Genomic DNA, 18,522 nt, shown 5'->3' with positions numbered 1-18,522 from the left:
TCAGCTCTCCAATTCCTGATATTAATTAATCTAGTAAACCTTCACTTATTTACTTCCAGCAGCCTTTCTTAAAGACAAAAAACTGTCACTGTATGCAGAACACCAGATGATACCTTCCAACTGGGCCTTCTGGAGCTCTCAGTTGCTTGTAATTTTAGTTCCCTCACAAATCCTACACTGGCGTTTTTGTCTCTAGCTTCCTTCATTGCTGGTGAAGCTTAACATAAACAAGAGGCATATTCTCAAATTCTACCTGGGTAGTCCACAACCTGATGACATGAACATTGAATTCTCCAATTTCAGTTTAACAGCCCCTTTCTGTCTCTTTTCTCTCTTCTCCAGACCTACCTAATTGCTACTACGTCCCCCATCAACCTGTTTATACCCTCCTCCACTGATGCACCATCAATAACTCTCTGAGACATGAGGCGAGATATCGGCTTTTATTGGCTGGAAGAAAGAACAAGCAGCAATTGACCACCACACTGCATCCTGGAGACTGAGACCAGGGCGGAGTCCCCAATCGCCTTTATACCGGGGTCTGTGGGAGGAGCCACGGTCAGTGGGAGGAGCCACAGGAGCAGTCAGCGGGGGGGGGGGGGGGCGTGTCCAGACAGGTATATGTAGTTCACCACATCCACCCATTCCATCTGCCCACCCCACCTCCCTTACTTAGATCCACACCCTACCTTCCTTTCCTATCAGATTCCACTATCTGCACAACGTTGTTGTCTCCATCTCTCACCTCTCAGCCTCTGTCACTATTTCCATCCTTCATTCCTCCATTTGCCTATCAACCTTCCTCACCTGGATCCACCTAACGCTTACCAGATCTTGCTCCACCCCTTCCCCTTTGCTTCTTAATACTGGCTATCTCCTTTAGTCCAGATGAAAGACTTCAACCAGAAGTGTCCAATGTCCATATTCTTCACAGATACAGACTCACCCAGTAAGCACTTCCAGCAATTTGTGTATTGCTTCAGATTCCATCAAATGCAGTCTTTGTGTCTCCATTAAGCCTAACCTTTTACTTTTATATATTTTTTAAATGATTTGGCAGAGAACGGCTTTGCAATGGAGTACAAGCTAAAATTTCAGAGAAGTATACTTGGCTGTCGCAGTACTTGACAATTTCACTGTTTGGATATTTTAACCAGATTTGAATGTGATGGAGAAATTGACAGATTTTCAGTTGACTTCTTCCAAAGGATCTAGATTTTGAATGCAAGGTGCAACCATCAGGAATACTTCAACCATCAAAGAAAAACAAGATATTTTCCTTTATTTGTTGTTTGAACCTGACTGTAACCTTGTAAACTTTGTCTAAATCTAAATAAAGGAAAAATTTAATTACATTATTATTTTGTACTTCGATTCATATCACTTGTGATTTACTGTCCCTATGACAGGTGCTTCTGTATAAGTGATTGCTATTGCTAAGAGCTGAGGAACTGCATTCATTCACTCTTCATTCTTTGAAATCGTTCCTTTCTTTTTGTGTGTTGTGATTTTTTTAAAAATTGGAAATTACTGTTTGTGCTATGATGGTAGATCAATTGAATGACATCCTCCACCATTTTAATAGACATGTTAATTCATTTAGTGTCTGTTCTGAAAGAATGTAAAGAGTAATACTTTGACTGTATTATTTTAAGATTTAACTTTGTTGAATTATGTTTATTCAATTCAAGGGCAAATAAGACATAAATTTGATAATATCTTTCAGAAGGTCATGAAGTATTCCACAAATCTGAAAAATTACAAATATATCAAAATGACAGTGTCGTGCAATAAATGTTAGAGATGGATTACCAATTACTTGGGGAACCACTGGCGAGCTTCATGATTAGAAAAAATAATAAATGAAGTACCTACCACAGAAAGGCAGTTTGAAAGCAGAGCTCCATCTTGGCTTAGCATATTAGACACTGTTATTGCAGGAAGATTCATGTTTTGTGGATTGAACTGAAGAATCCCATTCTGGGGCACTGAGTGGCAGATTGAATGGTAGCCAGAGTCTGTGTCAGTCAGGTGAAGGAGTGAATGGTCCGGCATTGAAGGAGGAGTAATTGGAGGGATATCAAAATCTTCATCTCCAATGCTTGGGACTGGGTACGACTGTGGAAAGAAGCAGCAATTTTTATATTTTAATAATGATTGCAAGTTTTAAAAAAATGGTTTCCTCAGACAATTTCAGTATTCACTATAAATTTGACTGAGAGATGAATGGAACTCATTACAGAATTTCTAACCACCAGTTACAATAATTGCTATCAACCAGAATTTATCATTTTAATTTGGAGAATGTTGTAAAAGCACTCAATTCAGGCAGAATAGAGCACTGAAGTATGAATGCAATGAATTCAAAGCTTTCTATATACAGATCAAACCACACAGTCTGGAAACCAGATTTAACTTTGTAAAGTAACAAGAAACTGAAATTATAATTGGAAATATCCATGTTATTTTTTTAACCTAATGCTAATGAAATTCTTTTTAAAAGACTGATAATTAAATTAGAATTCTAAAAAGTGCTTAGAACTGCTATTGGCTGTAAAATGAAATAAGCAGTGGCACAATAAAGTCTGAAGTGTGCAAAAGGCAAATTAATGCTGTTGTGTATGGCAATGACTGCCCCATCCTTTAGGATATATTCTCTCCTTCCTAGGTGGTCCCTTGGGATTGAGGATGACTTGTTTCCAATCAAGTTCCTTTGGCGCTGATGTGACTGATGAAGCCAATGTGAGACCTGCAGACTTTATCACAGATGGGACAGGAGTGGCAGGTGGATAGTTTGAGGTGGTGTGCTCCTTCTGCTGTTTGTAATTCAGATGAAGGTGACACTGACAGGGCCCAGATGACATTGAAAAGCCTGATACAGAACAAGGACAAACACCTCTGAAGGAAAATGGATTGAACATCAGGATAGTTATGGCTCCATTTTACATCAGTCATGGATACAAAGGAATTAGATTAGGTCACATAAGCTAATTTATGGTGGTTATGGCAGCATTATCACCTTGGTCGAGTGTGTGAGTCTATGAACAGCAGGACAACACACACTGAATGCGAGAGGAACTCAGCAGGCTAGACAACATTCTAAGGAAAAGAATAAACAGTGGACGCTTCAGGCCTAGAACCTTCGCCTGGACCTGATGAAGGGTCTCAGCCCAAAATGTCGACTGTTTACTCTTTCCCATAGAATGCTGTCTGGCTTACTGAGTTCCTCCAACATTCTGAGTGTGTTGCCTTGGATTTCCAGCATCTGCAGTTTTTCTTGTGTTTGTGAACAGCAGTACAATTGCCTTTCTTGTGCTTGGTGTCAGTGATATGTGGATGTAAGGGGTAGGTACCGATGTAAGGTGCTATGTTCCTGTGATGCTGCTCCAAGTGTTTTGTTGCACTTGTGCATGAGAAAATAAACTCAACTTTAACTTATGATAAAAGCTGGGTAAATGGGTTATATTTCCTGAAGGTAAGGTGGTTTATGCATGATCCGAGTGAACATAACATATCAAAATTAACTGCAAAAAGACACAGAGTTAGCAAGCAGATTACCACTCCAAAGAAAGGCTCGTTTTTATGTTGTGCCTCAGAGTCTTGCCGTTCAGGGTGAATGTACAAAATATTTTCTTCAAAGGTTGCCATAGATGTCTCAGTACTGAACACGCCAAAAATTGGTGAGAAGCCCAAGATTCACTTTGTCCCCATTTAAAGCAAATATCTTCAAGGAATGCTCTGCATTGTATGTGGAGGCTCTGCGTATTCATAACACTTCCCACTTATATTCACACAAGAAAAGCAAGTCAGGCAGGGAGCTTTTGCTATGATTACAGATAAGATCTAAAGAGTGTTTCTCTTGGTCTAACTTTCTCTATTTTTCCTAGTTCTGAAACTTAAACATTTTCCTTCATTCTGGTTATAATTATTTATGAAAAGCATATTTATATTGCACTAAAAGTACATACTTTTCATGTTAGATTTGAATATATATTTTGTAATCCACCACTTGTCTTGGATAAGTCCATTGCTATTCTGTGCATTTGCCAATTAACATGGACACATGAGATTCAGAAGATGCTGGAAATCCAGAGCAACACATACACACAAAATGCTGAAAGACCTCAGCAAATCAGGCAGCATCTATGGAGAGGAATAAAGAGTCAATGTTTCTGGCTGAGACCTTCCGTCAGTCTAACTTGTTTATGCTGACCAAGATGCCACGCTAATCCCATTTGCCTGTGTTTGGATCATACCTGTCTAAACCTTTCCTATCCACATAGAAGACCAAATGTCTTTTAAATGTTGTAGTCATTGCACAGATAGAGATCATCCACCACTTGCCTTCAGTAATCCTCTTTGCCATTTTCTCAAAAACCTATTAAATTTATGATACATGTTCTCCCATGAACAAAGCCATACTGCTTATCCCAAGTTAACTCTTTTGATTGGCGAGCGCAGAAGGCAAGTGGGCGTTCAGCCCCCTCTGCCTGTATTTGACTCTCTCTCCCACTCGTTCACTGCTGCTTGAGGGAGGGGCAGGAATCTCGGGTCTTGGGCAAGGTTTGATCAGTGCCTCTGGTGGACTGGTCCCACTTTTATAAGACTCTGTGGTTCATGTTAAATGTTATTCTGGTTTTTGGTTACTCTTTTTTTTAAATGCTATTTTGACGGGGCATTTCAACATTGACATGCTCTGCGGCCTGCAGTCAACAAACGACACAGCACTCAATTGAACTGAAATGAACTAAACCGAAACTCAACAGTTTCAAGGACTCTGTAGTTTTAAGTTTAATATTCTGTGTGTTATTCAGTTGCTTTTTTGCTTTTGGCAAAATTTGTCCCCCTTTCCACATGATGGGCATTTGATGTATTCTTTGAACAGGTTCCGTGGTGTTTCTTTGTTTCATGGCTGCCTACGGGAAGACGAATCTCAGGGTTGTATACTGTATACATACTTTGATAATACAGTACTTTGAAATTCTGAGTCCAGTTGCAGTCAATCCCGTCCCTCAGAGTTCTTTCCAGAACCCTTCCCATTGCTAATGTAAGGTTCTTTGGCTTGTACTTCTGGTGGCCTCACTATGGAAAGGACATTGAGCCCTGTGACTGGGCGCTCAAGAGGCTCAGCAGCATATTACCTGGATTGGAGAGTATTAGATATCAAGAGAGGTTGGATAACTTGGATTGTTTCATCTGAAACATTGGAAGCTAGGGGTTCTTGGATCATTGGGATCACTCCTGGTTGGGAGGCGGGGGGAGGGTATGACCTGTACGAAAGGGATGGGTTTCATCTGAACCCGAAGGGGACCAATATTCTCACAGGCAGGTTCATTAGAGCTGATAGGGAGGGTTTATACTAATTTGGCAGGTGTATGGGAACTGGAGTGAAGGGGCTTAGGATAGAACGGATGGTAAAAAAACAAAGATAGCGTGCAGTTAGACTGCCAGCAGGGTATCAGTGCATTAGGGACGCAGAATCAAAAGGGGTAGCAAATATAGAACTCAAAGTGCTATATCTCACTTTAAAGACAGAATATAATATAAACGGTAAGACTCTGGGCAGTGTGGAGGATCTGAGAGATCTTGGGGTTCGTGTCAATAGGACACTCAAAGCTGCTGCACAGCTTGACAGTGTTGTTAAGAAGGCATATGGTGTGTCGGCATTCATCAACCATGGGATTGAGTTCAAGAGCCATGAGGTAATGTTACGGCTATATAAGAGCTTGGTTAGGCCCCACTTGGAGTACTGTGTTCAGTTCTCGTCACCTCACTACAGGAAGAATGTGGACACTATAGAGAGGGTGCAAAAGAGATTTACAAGGATGTTGCCTGGATGGGAGGTGTACCTTATGAGAATAGGTTGAGTGTACTTGGCCTTTTCTCCTTGGAGCGACAGAAGATGAGAGGTGACCTAATAGAGGTGTATAAAATGATGAGGAACACTGATCATGTGGATAGCCAGAGGCTTTTTTCCAGGGCTGAAATGGTTAACAGGAGGGGGCATAGTATTAAGATGTTTGGAAATAGGTATTAAGGGAATGTCAGGGGTAAGTTTTTCACACAGAGAGTGATGGGGGCATGGAATGCACTGCCGGCAGCATTGATGGAAGTGGATACAACAGGGTTTTTTAAGAGCCTCTTAGATAGGTACATGGAGCTTAAAAACATAGAGGACTATGCGCTGGGGAAATTCTAGGCAGTCTCTAGAGTAGGTGACATGGTCGGCACAATATTGTGGGCCGAAGGGCCTGTAATGTGCTGTAAATTTCTATTATCTATGTTCAATGCACGGAATATAAGAAATAAGGTGGAAAATATTGTTGAACTTTGTTGAACAAATCATTAGAAAGATGTGAAATCGGATTGGAAGATGTTGAATCCTTGTGGGTTGTATTAAGAAACTGCAAGGGTAAAAGGACCCTAATGGCAGTTGTACACCAGCCTCCAAACAGTAGCTGGGATGTTAACTACAGATTACAACTTGAAATAGAAAAGGCATGTCAAAAGGGCAATGTTATGATAGTCATAGGAGATTTTAACATGCATGTACAGTAGATTAGGGAAATCAAGTTGGTAATGGATCTCAAGACAGTGAATACCTCCAAGATTTTTTTTAAAGAACAGAGAGAAGGTGACAAAAAAGCTGAAAAACGAAGAGTACATAAGCCACCCAGACTAGATGAACTGCACCCTAGGGTTCTGAAAGAAGCAGCGGTAGAGATTGATAGGGACTGTGGAGGCATTAGTATTGATCTTTCGAAAATCATTGGATTCTGGCATGGTTCCAGAGGACTGGAAAATTGCAAATGTCACTCCACTTTTTAAGAAAGGAGAAAGGCAGCAGAAAGGAAATTATAGTCCAGTTAGCCTGACCTCAGTGGTTCCAAAGATGTTGGAGTCAATTGTTAATGATGAGGCTACGGAGTAATTGGTGACACGGAACAAGATAGGAAAAAGTCAGCATGGCTTTCTTATAGGAAAACCTTGTCTGACGAACCTATTGGAATTGATTGATGAGATTACAAGTTGGATAGATAAAAGGGATGCAGTGGATGTTGTATATTTGGATGTCCAGAAGGCCTTTGACAAGGTGACACATGAAGCTGCTTACCAAGTTAAGAGCCCATGATATTACAGGAAAGTTACTAACATGGTTAGAGAATTGGCTGATTGGTAGGAGGCAGCGTTGGTGGGAATAAAAGGATCCTTTTCTGGTTGGCTGCCAGTGACAAGTGGTGTACTGCAGGGGTCGGTGTTGGGATAGCTTCTTTTTATGCAGTATATCAATGGTTTTGATGATGCAGTAAATGGCTTTGTTGCCAAGTTTGCAGATGATATGAAGATTGGTAGTGTTGAGGAAACAGGTAGGCTGCCAAAGGACTTAGACGGATTAGGAGAATGGGCAAGAGAGTGGCAAATGAAAGATAATGTTGGAATATGCATGGTAATACACTTTTGTAGAAGAAATAAGACCATAAGATATAGGAGCAGAAGTAGGCCATTTGGCCAATTGAGTCTTCTCTGCCATTTAGTCATGGGCTGATCCAATTCTTCCAGTCATCCCCACTCCCCTGCTTTCTGCCCATACACTTTGATGCCCTGGCTAATCAAGAACCTATCTATCTCTGCCTTAAATACTTAGCCTCCCTAGCCACTCATGGCAACAAATTCTCTAAATTTGCCACCCTCTGACTAAAGTAATTTCTCTGCATCTCTATTCTAAATGGATATCCTTCAATCCTAAAGTCGTGCCCTCTTGTCCTAGTCTCCCCTACCATGGGAAATAACGTTGCCATATTTAATCTGTTTAGGCCTTTTAATATTCGGAATGCTTCTATGAGATCCCCTGTCATTCTCCTGAACTCCAGGGAATACAGCCCAAGAGCTGCCAGACGTTCCTCATACGGTAACTCTTTCATTCCTGAAATCATTCTCGTGAATCTTCTTTGAACCCTCTCCAATATCAGTGTATCCTTTCTAAAATAAGGAGCCCTAAACTGCACACAATACTCCAAGTGTGGTCACACAAGTGCCTTACAGAGCCTCAACATCACATCCCGGCTCTTATATACTAGATCTCTAGAAATGAAAATCAACATTGCATTCTCCTTTATCACAACCGACTCAACCTGGGGGTTAACCTTTAGGGTATCTCGCACAAGGACTCCCCAGTCCCTTTGCATCTCTGCATTTTGAATTCTCTCCACATCTAAATAATAGTCTGCCCGTTTATTTCTTCCACCAAAGTGCATGACCATACACTTTCCAACATTGTATTTCATTTGCCACTTCTTTGCCCATTCCCCAAAACTATCTATGTCTCTTTGCAGGCTCTCTGTTTCCTCAACACTACTCACTCTTCCACCTATTGTAGTATCATCGGCAAATTTAGCCACAAATCCATTAATCCCATAGTCCAAATCATTAACATACATCGTAAAAAGCAGCAGTCCCAACACCGACCCCTGTGGAACTCCACTGGTAATTGGCAGCCAGCCAGAATAGGATCCCCTTATTCCCACTCTCTGTTTTCTGCCAATCAGATAATGCTCCACCCATGTTAGTAATTCCTGTGTAATTCCATGGGCTCTTATCTTGTTCAGCAGCCTCATGTGTGGCATCTTGTCAAAGGCCTTCTGAAAATCCAAGTACACCACATCAATTGCATTTCCTTTTTCTACCTTGCTTGTAATTTCCTCAAAAAATTGCAGTAGGTGAGTCAGGCAGGATTTTCCTTTCAGGAAACCATGCTGGCTTTGGCCTATCTTGTCATGTACATCCAGGTACACCATAATCTCATCCCTAACAATCAATTACCATGACTTCCCAACCACTGATGTCAGGCTAATAGGTCTATAGTTTACTTTCTGCTGCCTCCCACCCTTCTTAAATAGTGGAGTAACATTTGCAATTTCCCAGTCATCTGGTTCAATGCCAGAATCAATCGATTCTTGAAAGATCATTGTTAATGCCTCCGCAATCTCTCCAGCTACTTCCTTCAGAACCCAAGGGTGCACTCCATCAGGTCCAGAAGATTTATGCACCCTCAGACCGTTAAGCTTCCTGAGCACCTTCTCAGTTGTAATTTTCCCTGCACATACGTCACTTTTCTGACACTCTTGAATGTCTGGTATACTGCAGATGTCATCCACTGTGAAGACTGATGCAAAATATGTATTCAGTTCCTCTGCCATCTCTGTATCTCTCATTACAAAATCTCCAGCCACATTTCCTATTGGTCCTATATCTACCCTTAACTCTCTTTTACCCTTTACATACTTAAAAAATGCTTTTCGTATCTTCTTTGATATTAGTTACCAGCTTCCTTTCATAATTCATCTTTTCCTTCTTAATGACCTCCTTAGTTTCCTTCTGCAAGTTTTTAAAAGCTTTTCAATTCTCTATCTTCCCACTAGTTTTGGCTTCTTTGTATGCCCTCTCTTTTGCTTCTACTTTGGCTCTGACTTCACTTGTCAGACTATTGTACAGACTGTTTTCAAAGCAGGGAGAAAATCCAAGCATCTGAGATACAAAGGGACTTGTAAGTCCTTTTGCGGAACACCCTAAAGGTTAACTTGTAGGTTGGGTCATTGGTGAGGAAGGCAAATGCCATGTTAGCATTTATTTCAAGAGGTCTAGAATACAAGAGCAGGGATGTGATGCTGATAATTTATAAGACACTGGTGAGGCCTCCCCTTGAGTACTGTGAACAGTTTTGGGCTCCTCATCTAAGAAAAGATGTGCTGGCATTGGAGAGGGTTCAAAGGAGATTCACGAGGATGATTCCGGGAATGAAAGGGTTATCATATGAGGAATGTTTTATAGCTCTGGGCCTGTACTCACTAGAAATAAAAAAGGATGAGGGGGGAGGGATCTCGTTGAAACCTGTCAAACGTTGAAAGATATAGATCTGGAAAGGATGTTTCCCATGGTGGGAGGAGTCTAGGACCAGAGAGCACAGCCTCAGGATAGAGGGGCATCCATTCAAAACAGAGATGCGGAGAAATTTCTTTAACGAAATGGTAGTGAATTTGTAGAATTTGTTACCACAGGCAGCTGTGGAGGCCAGGTTGTTGGCTGTATTTTAGATGGAGATTGATAGGTTCTTGAATGGCCACTGCATCAAAGGTTATGGGGAGAAGGCCAGGGAGTGGGGCTGAGGAGGGAAGAAAGGATGGGCCATGATTGAATGGTGGAGCAGGCTCGATGAGCCAAATGGCCTAATTCTGCTCCTACGTCTTATGGTCTTGTGTTCTTCTGGTAAAGGGATATCTGATAGAAGTATGAAAAATTACGAGAGGTATGGATAGGATTGATAATCAGAATCTTTTTCCTGAGGTGACAAATGCAAACACTAGAGGGTATATGTTTAAGATAATAGGGGAAATTTTAAAGGAGTTTTGTGAATTTTTTTACACAGTGAATGGTAGGTGATGGGGAAGGTGATAGAAACCAATACGATAGTGTTGCTTAAGAGACACTTAGACAGATACATAAACATGCAGAGAATTAAGGGATACAGACCATGTGTACACTGATGGGAATAATTAAATTGGTATCATGGGCAGTGTGGACATGGGGAGTGAAAGGGCCTTTTCATTTACTGTACTTTACTATGGTTTCTGGGTTGCCTTCCCACACTTTCAAGTCAAGTCAAGTCAGGACAAGTCATTTTTATTGTCATTTCAACCATAACTGCTGGTACAGTACATAGTAAAAATGAAACTACATTTTTCAGGACCGTGGTGTTACATGACACAGTACAAAAACTAGACTGAACTACGTAAAAAACAACACAGAGAGAAAAAAACAATTACACTAGACTACAGACCTACCCAGGACTGCATAAAGTGCACAAAACAGTGCAAGCATTACAATAAATAATAAACAGGACAATAGGGCAGTAAGGTGTCAGTCCAGGCTCTGGATATTGAAGAGTCTGATAGCTTGGGGGAAGAAACTGTTATATAGTCTGGTTGTGATAGCCTGAATGCTTTGGTGCCTTTTCCCAGACGGCAGGAGGGAGAAGAGTTTGTATGAGGGGTGCATGGGGTCCTTCATAATGCTGTTTGCTTTTCTGATGCAGCGTGTAGTGTAAATGTCCGTGATGGCGGGAAGAGAGACCCCGATGATCTTCTCAGCTGACCTCACTATCCGCTGCAGGGACTTGCAGTCCGAGATGGTGCAATTTCCGAACCAGGCAGTGATGCAACTGCTCAGGATGCTCTCAATACAACCCCTGTAGAATGTGATGAGGATGGAGGGATGGGAGATGGACTTTCCTAAATAAAGACACATTATCCATCCTCCAGTCTTTCAGAAGCTCACCTCACCCATGGCTAACAAAGTTACAAAAATCTCTTTTAGGATCCTAGTGATCTCCTCTTTTGGCTCCCACAATGTCCCATTATATATCTGGTCATTCCCCAGGGATTTATTCACTCTTATGTGCATTAAGGTTGCTAACACCTCCTTTTTCATAATGTTGATATGCTCCCCCAAACTCACCAGCTTCTATGTTCTTCTCCACGGTAAATGAAAAATATTCATTTAAATTTCACTCAACCTTTGTGGCTCCATACATAGCATCAATCCTTTAAGCAAACTACTCTCTCCCTAGTTACCTTAGTTTTGTGCTTAATATATTGAGAATATATTAAAGATTCTCATTTAAGATCTGCCAAAGGCATCTCACGTTCCCTTTATGCCCTCCTAATTACCTTCTTAAGTATATATCTGCATCCCTTATTCTCCTCAGGTGACTCACTTGATCCAGCTACCTATACCCAACATATACTTCCCTCTTTCTCCTGACAAGACCCTCAATATTCTTCATCAGCCAGGCTTCCTTAGTCTTGCCAGCCTTGTCCTTCATTCTAAAATGAACATGTTGGTCCTGAGGCCATCTGATCTCATTTTTAAAAACTTCCTACTTGTCAGATGTCCCTTTACTTGCTAATAGCCTCTTACAATCAATATTTTCAAGTTCTTGCCTAGTGTCATCAATTCTTCTTTGCTTGTGGACAAGTTCTATCTTTTTCCATAACTTCCTTTAAAACTAATAGAATTATGGTCACTGATCCAAAAGTGCCCCTTCATGCCACATCAGCCATTTGCCCAGCTTCATTTCTTGAGAAGAATTCAAGTGTACCCTTCTCTGGTATAGCCATCACAATATTACTGCAGAAAACATTCCTAGATCTCCTTAACAAATTCAGGACAATCAGTGAGGAAGAGGATGGTGACAAGTATGGGCTGGTGGCATTTGTGGAATGAGGAGGGTGGCGTTGTTTTGAATATCAAACAACATTCTTCACAAGAATCCTATTGCCAGAAGATCAATACTTCATACTTCCCAGCTTCCTCTCCCTGCACATTAACTGTCAACAATACATGAACAAGAACATCCAGGCTCCTCTGAACACCACACTTCTCAATCTCTTATCATTTAATAGACCCTGCTTTTCCGTTTTATATTCCATTATATTATACCTGTTGTCATCATTGTTCACTTGCCCTTGAAACACCATGCATCCTCCTCACAACTCACAATGCCATCCAGCTTGGCATTATCAACAAACATGCTTACATCACATTCTCCCTCCTTTCTGAAGTCAAGGGTTACATTTGCTATCAACCCACCCATGGGAACAGTTTAGAGTCTATGAAATGTTGGAAGTGTGATCAGGTTCATCCAGCATCTCCAGAGATGTCTCTTTCAAAACCTTGTAATGCAGATCATCAGGTCCCAGGGATTTATCAGTTTTCAATCGCATTAATTTCTCCATTTAAGTTTGTACTAATGTTAATTTTTTACAGCTTCTTATTCTCTTTAGACCTTGATGCACCATCAATAACTCACTCTGAGACGTAAGAAGCGAGATATCGGCTTTTATTGACTGGAAGAATGAACAACACTACATCCTGGAGAATGAGGCCGGGCATCAGGCCGCAATCGCCTTTATACAGGGGTCTGTGGGAGGAGCCACAGGAGCAGTCCAGACAGGTATATGTAGTTCACCACAGACCTGTTGGTCTGCATTATGTCTGGGAGGCATTTTGCATCTTCTTTTCTAAAAATAATTTCTCTGCCATATCCTTATTCTCCAATATTGTTTTTCTTGCTCAGTCTGTAAGGGACTCACATTGACTGCAGTACTTTTTTTTCTCTTTTTGCATGAGTGTATCTGTTTTCACAGTTGGCATTTATGTTTCCTGTTGGATTAGTTTTGGAATTTAATTTCCTTTTTTTAAAAATCAATGGCACGGTACTCATTTGCTAAATTCTAAAATGTTCCCAATTATCCCATTTAGTCCTCTTTTTAGCATCATTATAAGCTTTTCCTTTGAAGTACTACCTTTAACTTCGGTTGTTAGCTAGAGATCATTTTTGTTTTTTGGTTTTGTGCCTTAAAATGATGCATATTATGCAAAATCTGTATCAATTGTTTAAATGTTGGTCTACTGCTTGTAAATGTAGTTTCCCAATGAACTGTCATTGTCACCCACACTACACCTCCATATTTTTCTACATTTAGATTTAAGAATACATGTTTGGGTTGAACCAAATTGATTTCAATATTCATATGAAGTTGTATCAGGTTCTGATCATACTTCACTAAAGGTCTTGTAAGTGTATGATTGTTAATTAAACCTTTATCATTTCACAATATAAAATCTAGAATAGCCTGTTTCCGTCTCCATTTAGTGCAGCTTCACTGAGATCTGCTTCAGTGAGATTTGCCTGTGATGTTTAATACACAAATTAAATCTCATCAAAGAGACATTAAAACTTCAAACAATCTGTTGGAGAAACCAGTAGGTCAAGCAGCATCTGTAAACTGGGGTGGGGAGGAATTGTCCAAATACTGCAGTACAGGTAGTCTGGCTGCATTTTGTGAGTCACATGCCCTGAGGAAACTGCAAGGCCTGCTTACAAAGAAACAGCCATATTTAGATACAGGGTTTCAGATACAATTCATTTGTGTGGCATAAAGGTATATTGACCCACAGATTCTAACTTCTAGACCATCACGCAACCCTTTGTGCCCCTTGGTTCAATTCATTCCTAGATATATCCATGACACTTCACACACTCTTATATGCCCTGGCCTATGCCAACTTCTAGTTGTCCTTCTCCTCCGCTGAGAGGTTTTCTATCATTTGATTTCTTTTCCTGGCAATTAAAACACATCAGTTGGGACTCCATGCCAAGAATACAGAAACTAATTTTTATTTTTCTAATTACATAATTGCCCACATGATTCATTTGCTTTTTCTTACAAATCATTTTTAGCTTTCTCCCCATGAAACTCCAACTTTCTCTATGATTTGTTCAATCACCCTTCATAAATAATTGTCCTGTCTACTTCACAGATAGTCATTACTATGACTTAATTTCAGACCTCTCAAGGAATCTCTCAGCCTGTTCCTACAAGATTGGTGATCATTTGGTCTCAATTTCAATTTTCTTTCTGCCTGAGCAGTGATCAGTTTCAGCAATAAGCATTACATCTGTGGTTGTTATTCACATAAGCAATGCAACATGAGCTTCTTCCTATCTTTGTTGATGAATCGAAGAACCAGAGTTTTTCAAAAAATCTGGCATGAGAGTAACAAGAGCAGTCCATTCAACCCTTGAGCTCATTCCACCAATTATTTCATGGTTGATCTGCATCTTCAGTTCATCTACTGCCTTTACCTTCATATCCCTATGTAAAGTAATGTCACTTCTGAGAAAGAAAGCTGTTAAGTGATGTGTGAAAATTGTTAGTTAAGGGAGGAATTCTGTTGAATAGTGTAATGATATTGTATGTGACATGCTGGATTTCTTTAGAAATACAAGAATGCTAAACATAATTAATTAGGTAGTGGATTCAAGGCACATTGAAAGGCACGTCCGAAATGAGACTTATATTCAGGCGTGGAATTAAGAGATATGTGCAGTGATGTCAAATAGTGTGCAATACTTCATTAGTTGTTCTGATAAAGGATCTTTATCCTGAAACATTAACTTCATTCCTCTTTCCACAGATGCTGTCTGACCTGCTGCGTGTTCTGTCTCAACTTCAGATTTCTACCAACTGAAATTTTTTATTTAATTTTCATTCAGTATGCAATACTCATCTTGAGGTTTCTTGCATGAAATGTAACTACAAACACCTTCAAATGGTATGGCTCACAACATGGTGTAGCAGGCCTTATATGGGGGACAGAGACCTGTTTTGGTGTCATTTGAAAGACTTGACCTTAACTGCTCCACATCTATACACTTACCTTCAGCCATAAGGATGCCTTAAAGTTGTGGGTCACTGATCACCTCCATGCCTTCTAGTTTCTGACATTTACAGGCATTGCCCCTCAGTCTTTCAAAATCCATCTGATCAATTCCCTAACTTCCTCCCACTGGTCTTCCTGCCTTGATGCTCAGGCTACTCTTGCAATGTGCAGATCACCTCCCTGAGCCCATGCTTGATTATATCCTCAAGTCGCACTCCATAATCATCTACCCTGACAACATCTTCTTTGTCCAGAACCCAAGCTGATTCCTGTCTTGATCACCACCAAAACTACCTCTCCTTTCTACCATTGATTTTCAAAATCAACTACCCCGACTTAATTTTCTTCACAGTGTAACCCTCTTACTGTCTCTAAAGCAAGAACCTCTCAATAAAGACTGGTGTGCGTTCTCCTGACTTCCCCTTCCTCAAGTTCACAATCGAGACCAGGCAATCAAACGTAAATAGCAGCATATGGAGCTGGCATTGTATTAGTTACAGAAACTGCAGGAGGATAGGAATGCAAGAAATGGCTTTTAGGAGAACAGGAACAGCTTCTTACTTCTTTATGTGCTTACTTCCAAGGGACCTTCTAAAGCAAGGCCTTTGCATGTGAAATAATTGTTTAGAATGCTGTGTTTGCTACCTCCACTTGCAGGAGAACAGTATTGTACAACTTTCACATAATGAGACAGGGCATCACAGTGCAGCAGTGGCTAGCTCCTAAGAGGGTGATTGTCTTTGGTGTATGCCACATTGCAAAGCTGCACAAGAAACATCTTAAATGTTTAGGAGAGCACTTTCCCAATGTCAGGAAAATTATTGTTAATTTGCAGTCAAACCAAGTAAATTAAGTAACTATGTAATTTGACTCTTTGTGTGCTCTAGTTGAGCAAATCAAGGTTTTTCCCCAATCAGAACCCTGGATGAACAATGAAATCTGGAATCTGCTGAGAGCCAGATCAGAGACGTTCAAATCTGGACTCCAAGAATGCTACAAAAGGTGCAGGTATGATCTCTGGAAAGCCATCTCTCAGGCAAAGTGGAGATTCAGGACTAGACTGGACTCAACAGCTATGGCAGGGTTTGAGTGCCCTAACCTCCAACAAAGACAAATCTTGTGACATGGGGAGAAAAGAGCTTTGCTTCCAGGTTAGATCAATACCTTCTATACATGCTTTGATCACTATACCAGGGAGGAACTATCACGCACCCCCATGTCTTCTAATGGTCCTTTGGTCTCAGTATCTGAAGATGATGTGTGAGCTGCCTTCAAAAGAGTGAATCCAAGGAGAGCATCCTTGGATTCCAATTTGGATGGAATACCTGGCCAAGTACTGAAGACTTATGGCAACCAAGTGGCTGGCGTATTCACAGCTATCTTCACCCTCTCGCTCCAGGAATGTGAGGTACCCAGCTGCTTCAAGCAGGCTTCAATCATATTGGTGCCCGAGAAGGAAATGGTAACCTGTCTAAATGACTATTGCCCAGTAGCACTTGGCGTCCACAGTGATAAACTGTTTTGAGAGGATGGTTTTGAAGCTCCTGCCTGAGTGGTGAGTTGGATCTGCTCCAATTTGCCTAGCAAATTTTCCAATTTTGCAAATAGTCTTTTACCAAAAAAGACCAAGGTACATGCCTGAACAACTGGCATCCTGTCGCTCTCACCTCAATAATAAACAAATGCTTTGAGAGGCTGGTGAAGGACTACATCTGCAGCTTGCTACCACCCAAACTGGAGCCCCTACAATTTACCTACCAACACAACTGATCAACAGATGATGGAATAGCCATTGCTCTACATATCATCCTTACACATCTGAAGAAGAAGGATGCTTATGTGAGAATGCAGTTCTTGGACTACAGTTCAGCATTCAACACCATAATTCCATCCAGGCTTGACAAGAAGCTCAGAGACCTTGGCCTTGACCCTGCCTTGTGCAGCTGGATCCTGGACTTCCTGTCCGAGCATCGGCAGGTGGTAAGAGGGGGCTCCCTCACCTCTGCCCCTCTGACTCTCAATACAGGAGCCCCTCAGGGGTGTGTACGAAGTCCCCTCCTTTACTGCCTGTATACCCATGACTGTGTTACCATCCACAGCCCTAATCTTAGGATCTTAGGATTTGGGGGCCCATACCAAACTTCTGGGGGCCCATACTCAACCATCTGAGGTGAAAGGGGTGCTGTTGTGCCTTTTTCACCACACAGCTGGTGCGTACAGACCATGTGAGGTCCTCGGTGATGTGGGTGCCAAGGAACTTAAAGTTGTTTACCCTCTCAACCCCAGATCCATTGATGTCAATAGGGGTTACCCATCTCCATTCCTCCTGTAATACACAACCAGCTCCTTTGTTTTTGCTACATTGAGTGAGAGGTTGTTTTCTTGACACCACTGTGTCAGAGAGATGACTTCTTTTCTGTAGGCCACCTTGTTATTGTTTGAGATTAAGCCAATTAATGTAGAGTCATTGACAAAGCCATTTGTTGTTGGGTGGCGAGGAGCTGACTTGAAATATCTGATGCCACTTTCCTTCATGAACAGTTGGAATTCACCTGACATGTATTGAGGTCTGTTGTCACTCACAATTTGTTCAGGTAAGTCATTTCTGGCGAAGATAGTCCTCAGAGTGGAGGCAGACTTTGCTGAGGTGGTTGAACATAGCATCAAAGGTTACGGGGAAAAGGCCAGGAACTGGGGTTGAGGAGGAGAAAAAAAAAGGATCAGCCATGATTGAATGTGGAGCAGACTCGATGGACCAGATGGCCTAATTCTGCTCCTATGTCTAATGGTCTTATGGACATCATTGGTATGAAATCCAGCCACTTTAATGAACATCCACAGCAAACAGAAACCTGGAGTCCATGAATGGCCCAGCAGAGTCAATATGTACTCTTTGCCATGGTGACAATGGCCACTAACACGGGTGTAACAGTGCCTGTGAGGGTGCGTTTTGAAATTTTTGGCATCTCAAACAGCTTTTGGCCAAGTCTTAAATCTGTTTACCTATTCTTGGCCAACAGCTCCGGGTGAGACTCTTCATCTTGACTGTACCCAGCTGTCCTTCATGCAGATATTCTAACACTCTGAAGTGCATTTTAGAGGGAACCACAACATGAGATCCACACATCAGTGTTCTTTGAAATATCGATAGTTGGTCTCGTCTCACTGAGAACTCTGGAAACATAGGGTTACCATGAAAAGGCTATCATTGCACGGTGATTTCATGGACTTTTGACAATG

At 41.2% G+C, this 18,522-nt stretch overlaps 1 protein-coding gene across 3 annotated transcripts in view; it reads right to left on the bottom strand.

Annotated features, from left to right (window-relative positions):
* tox (thymocyte selection-associated high mobility group box) overlaps positions 1-18,522 on the bottom strand; it is a 250,536-nt gene that overhangs the window by 86,544 nt on the left and 145,470 nt on the right. For all 3 annotated transcript variants that reach the window (XM_073041893.1, XM_073041897.1, XM_073041901.1), the window contains exon 3: positions 1,876-2,118. In XM_073041893.1, the coding sequence (XP_072897994.1) occupies positions 1,876-2,118 (243 nt within the window). The remainder of the gene's footprint in view (positions 1-1,875; positions 2,119-18,522) is intronic.

Source organism: Hemitrygon akajei, chromosome 1 (genome assembly GCF_048418815.1).
Source record: "Hemitrygon akajei chromosome 1, sHemAka1.3, whole genome shotgun sequence".
Taxonomy (NCBI): Eukaryota; Metazoa; Chordata; class Chondrichthyes; order Myliobatiformes; family Dasyatidae; genus Hemitrygon; species Hemitrygon akajei.
Note: the sequence above shows the minus strand (reverse complement) of the source record. Positions and strands in the feature narration are given on the sequence as shown.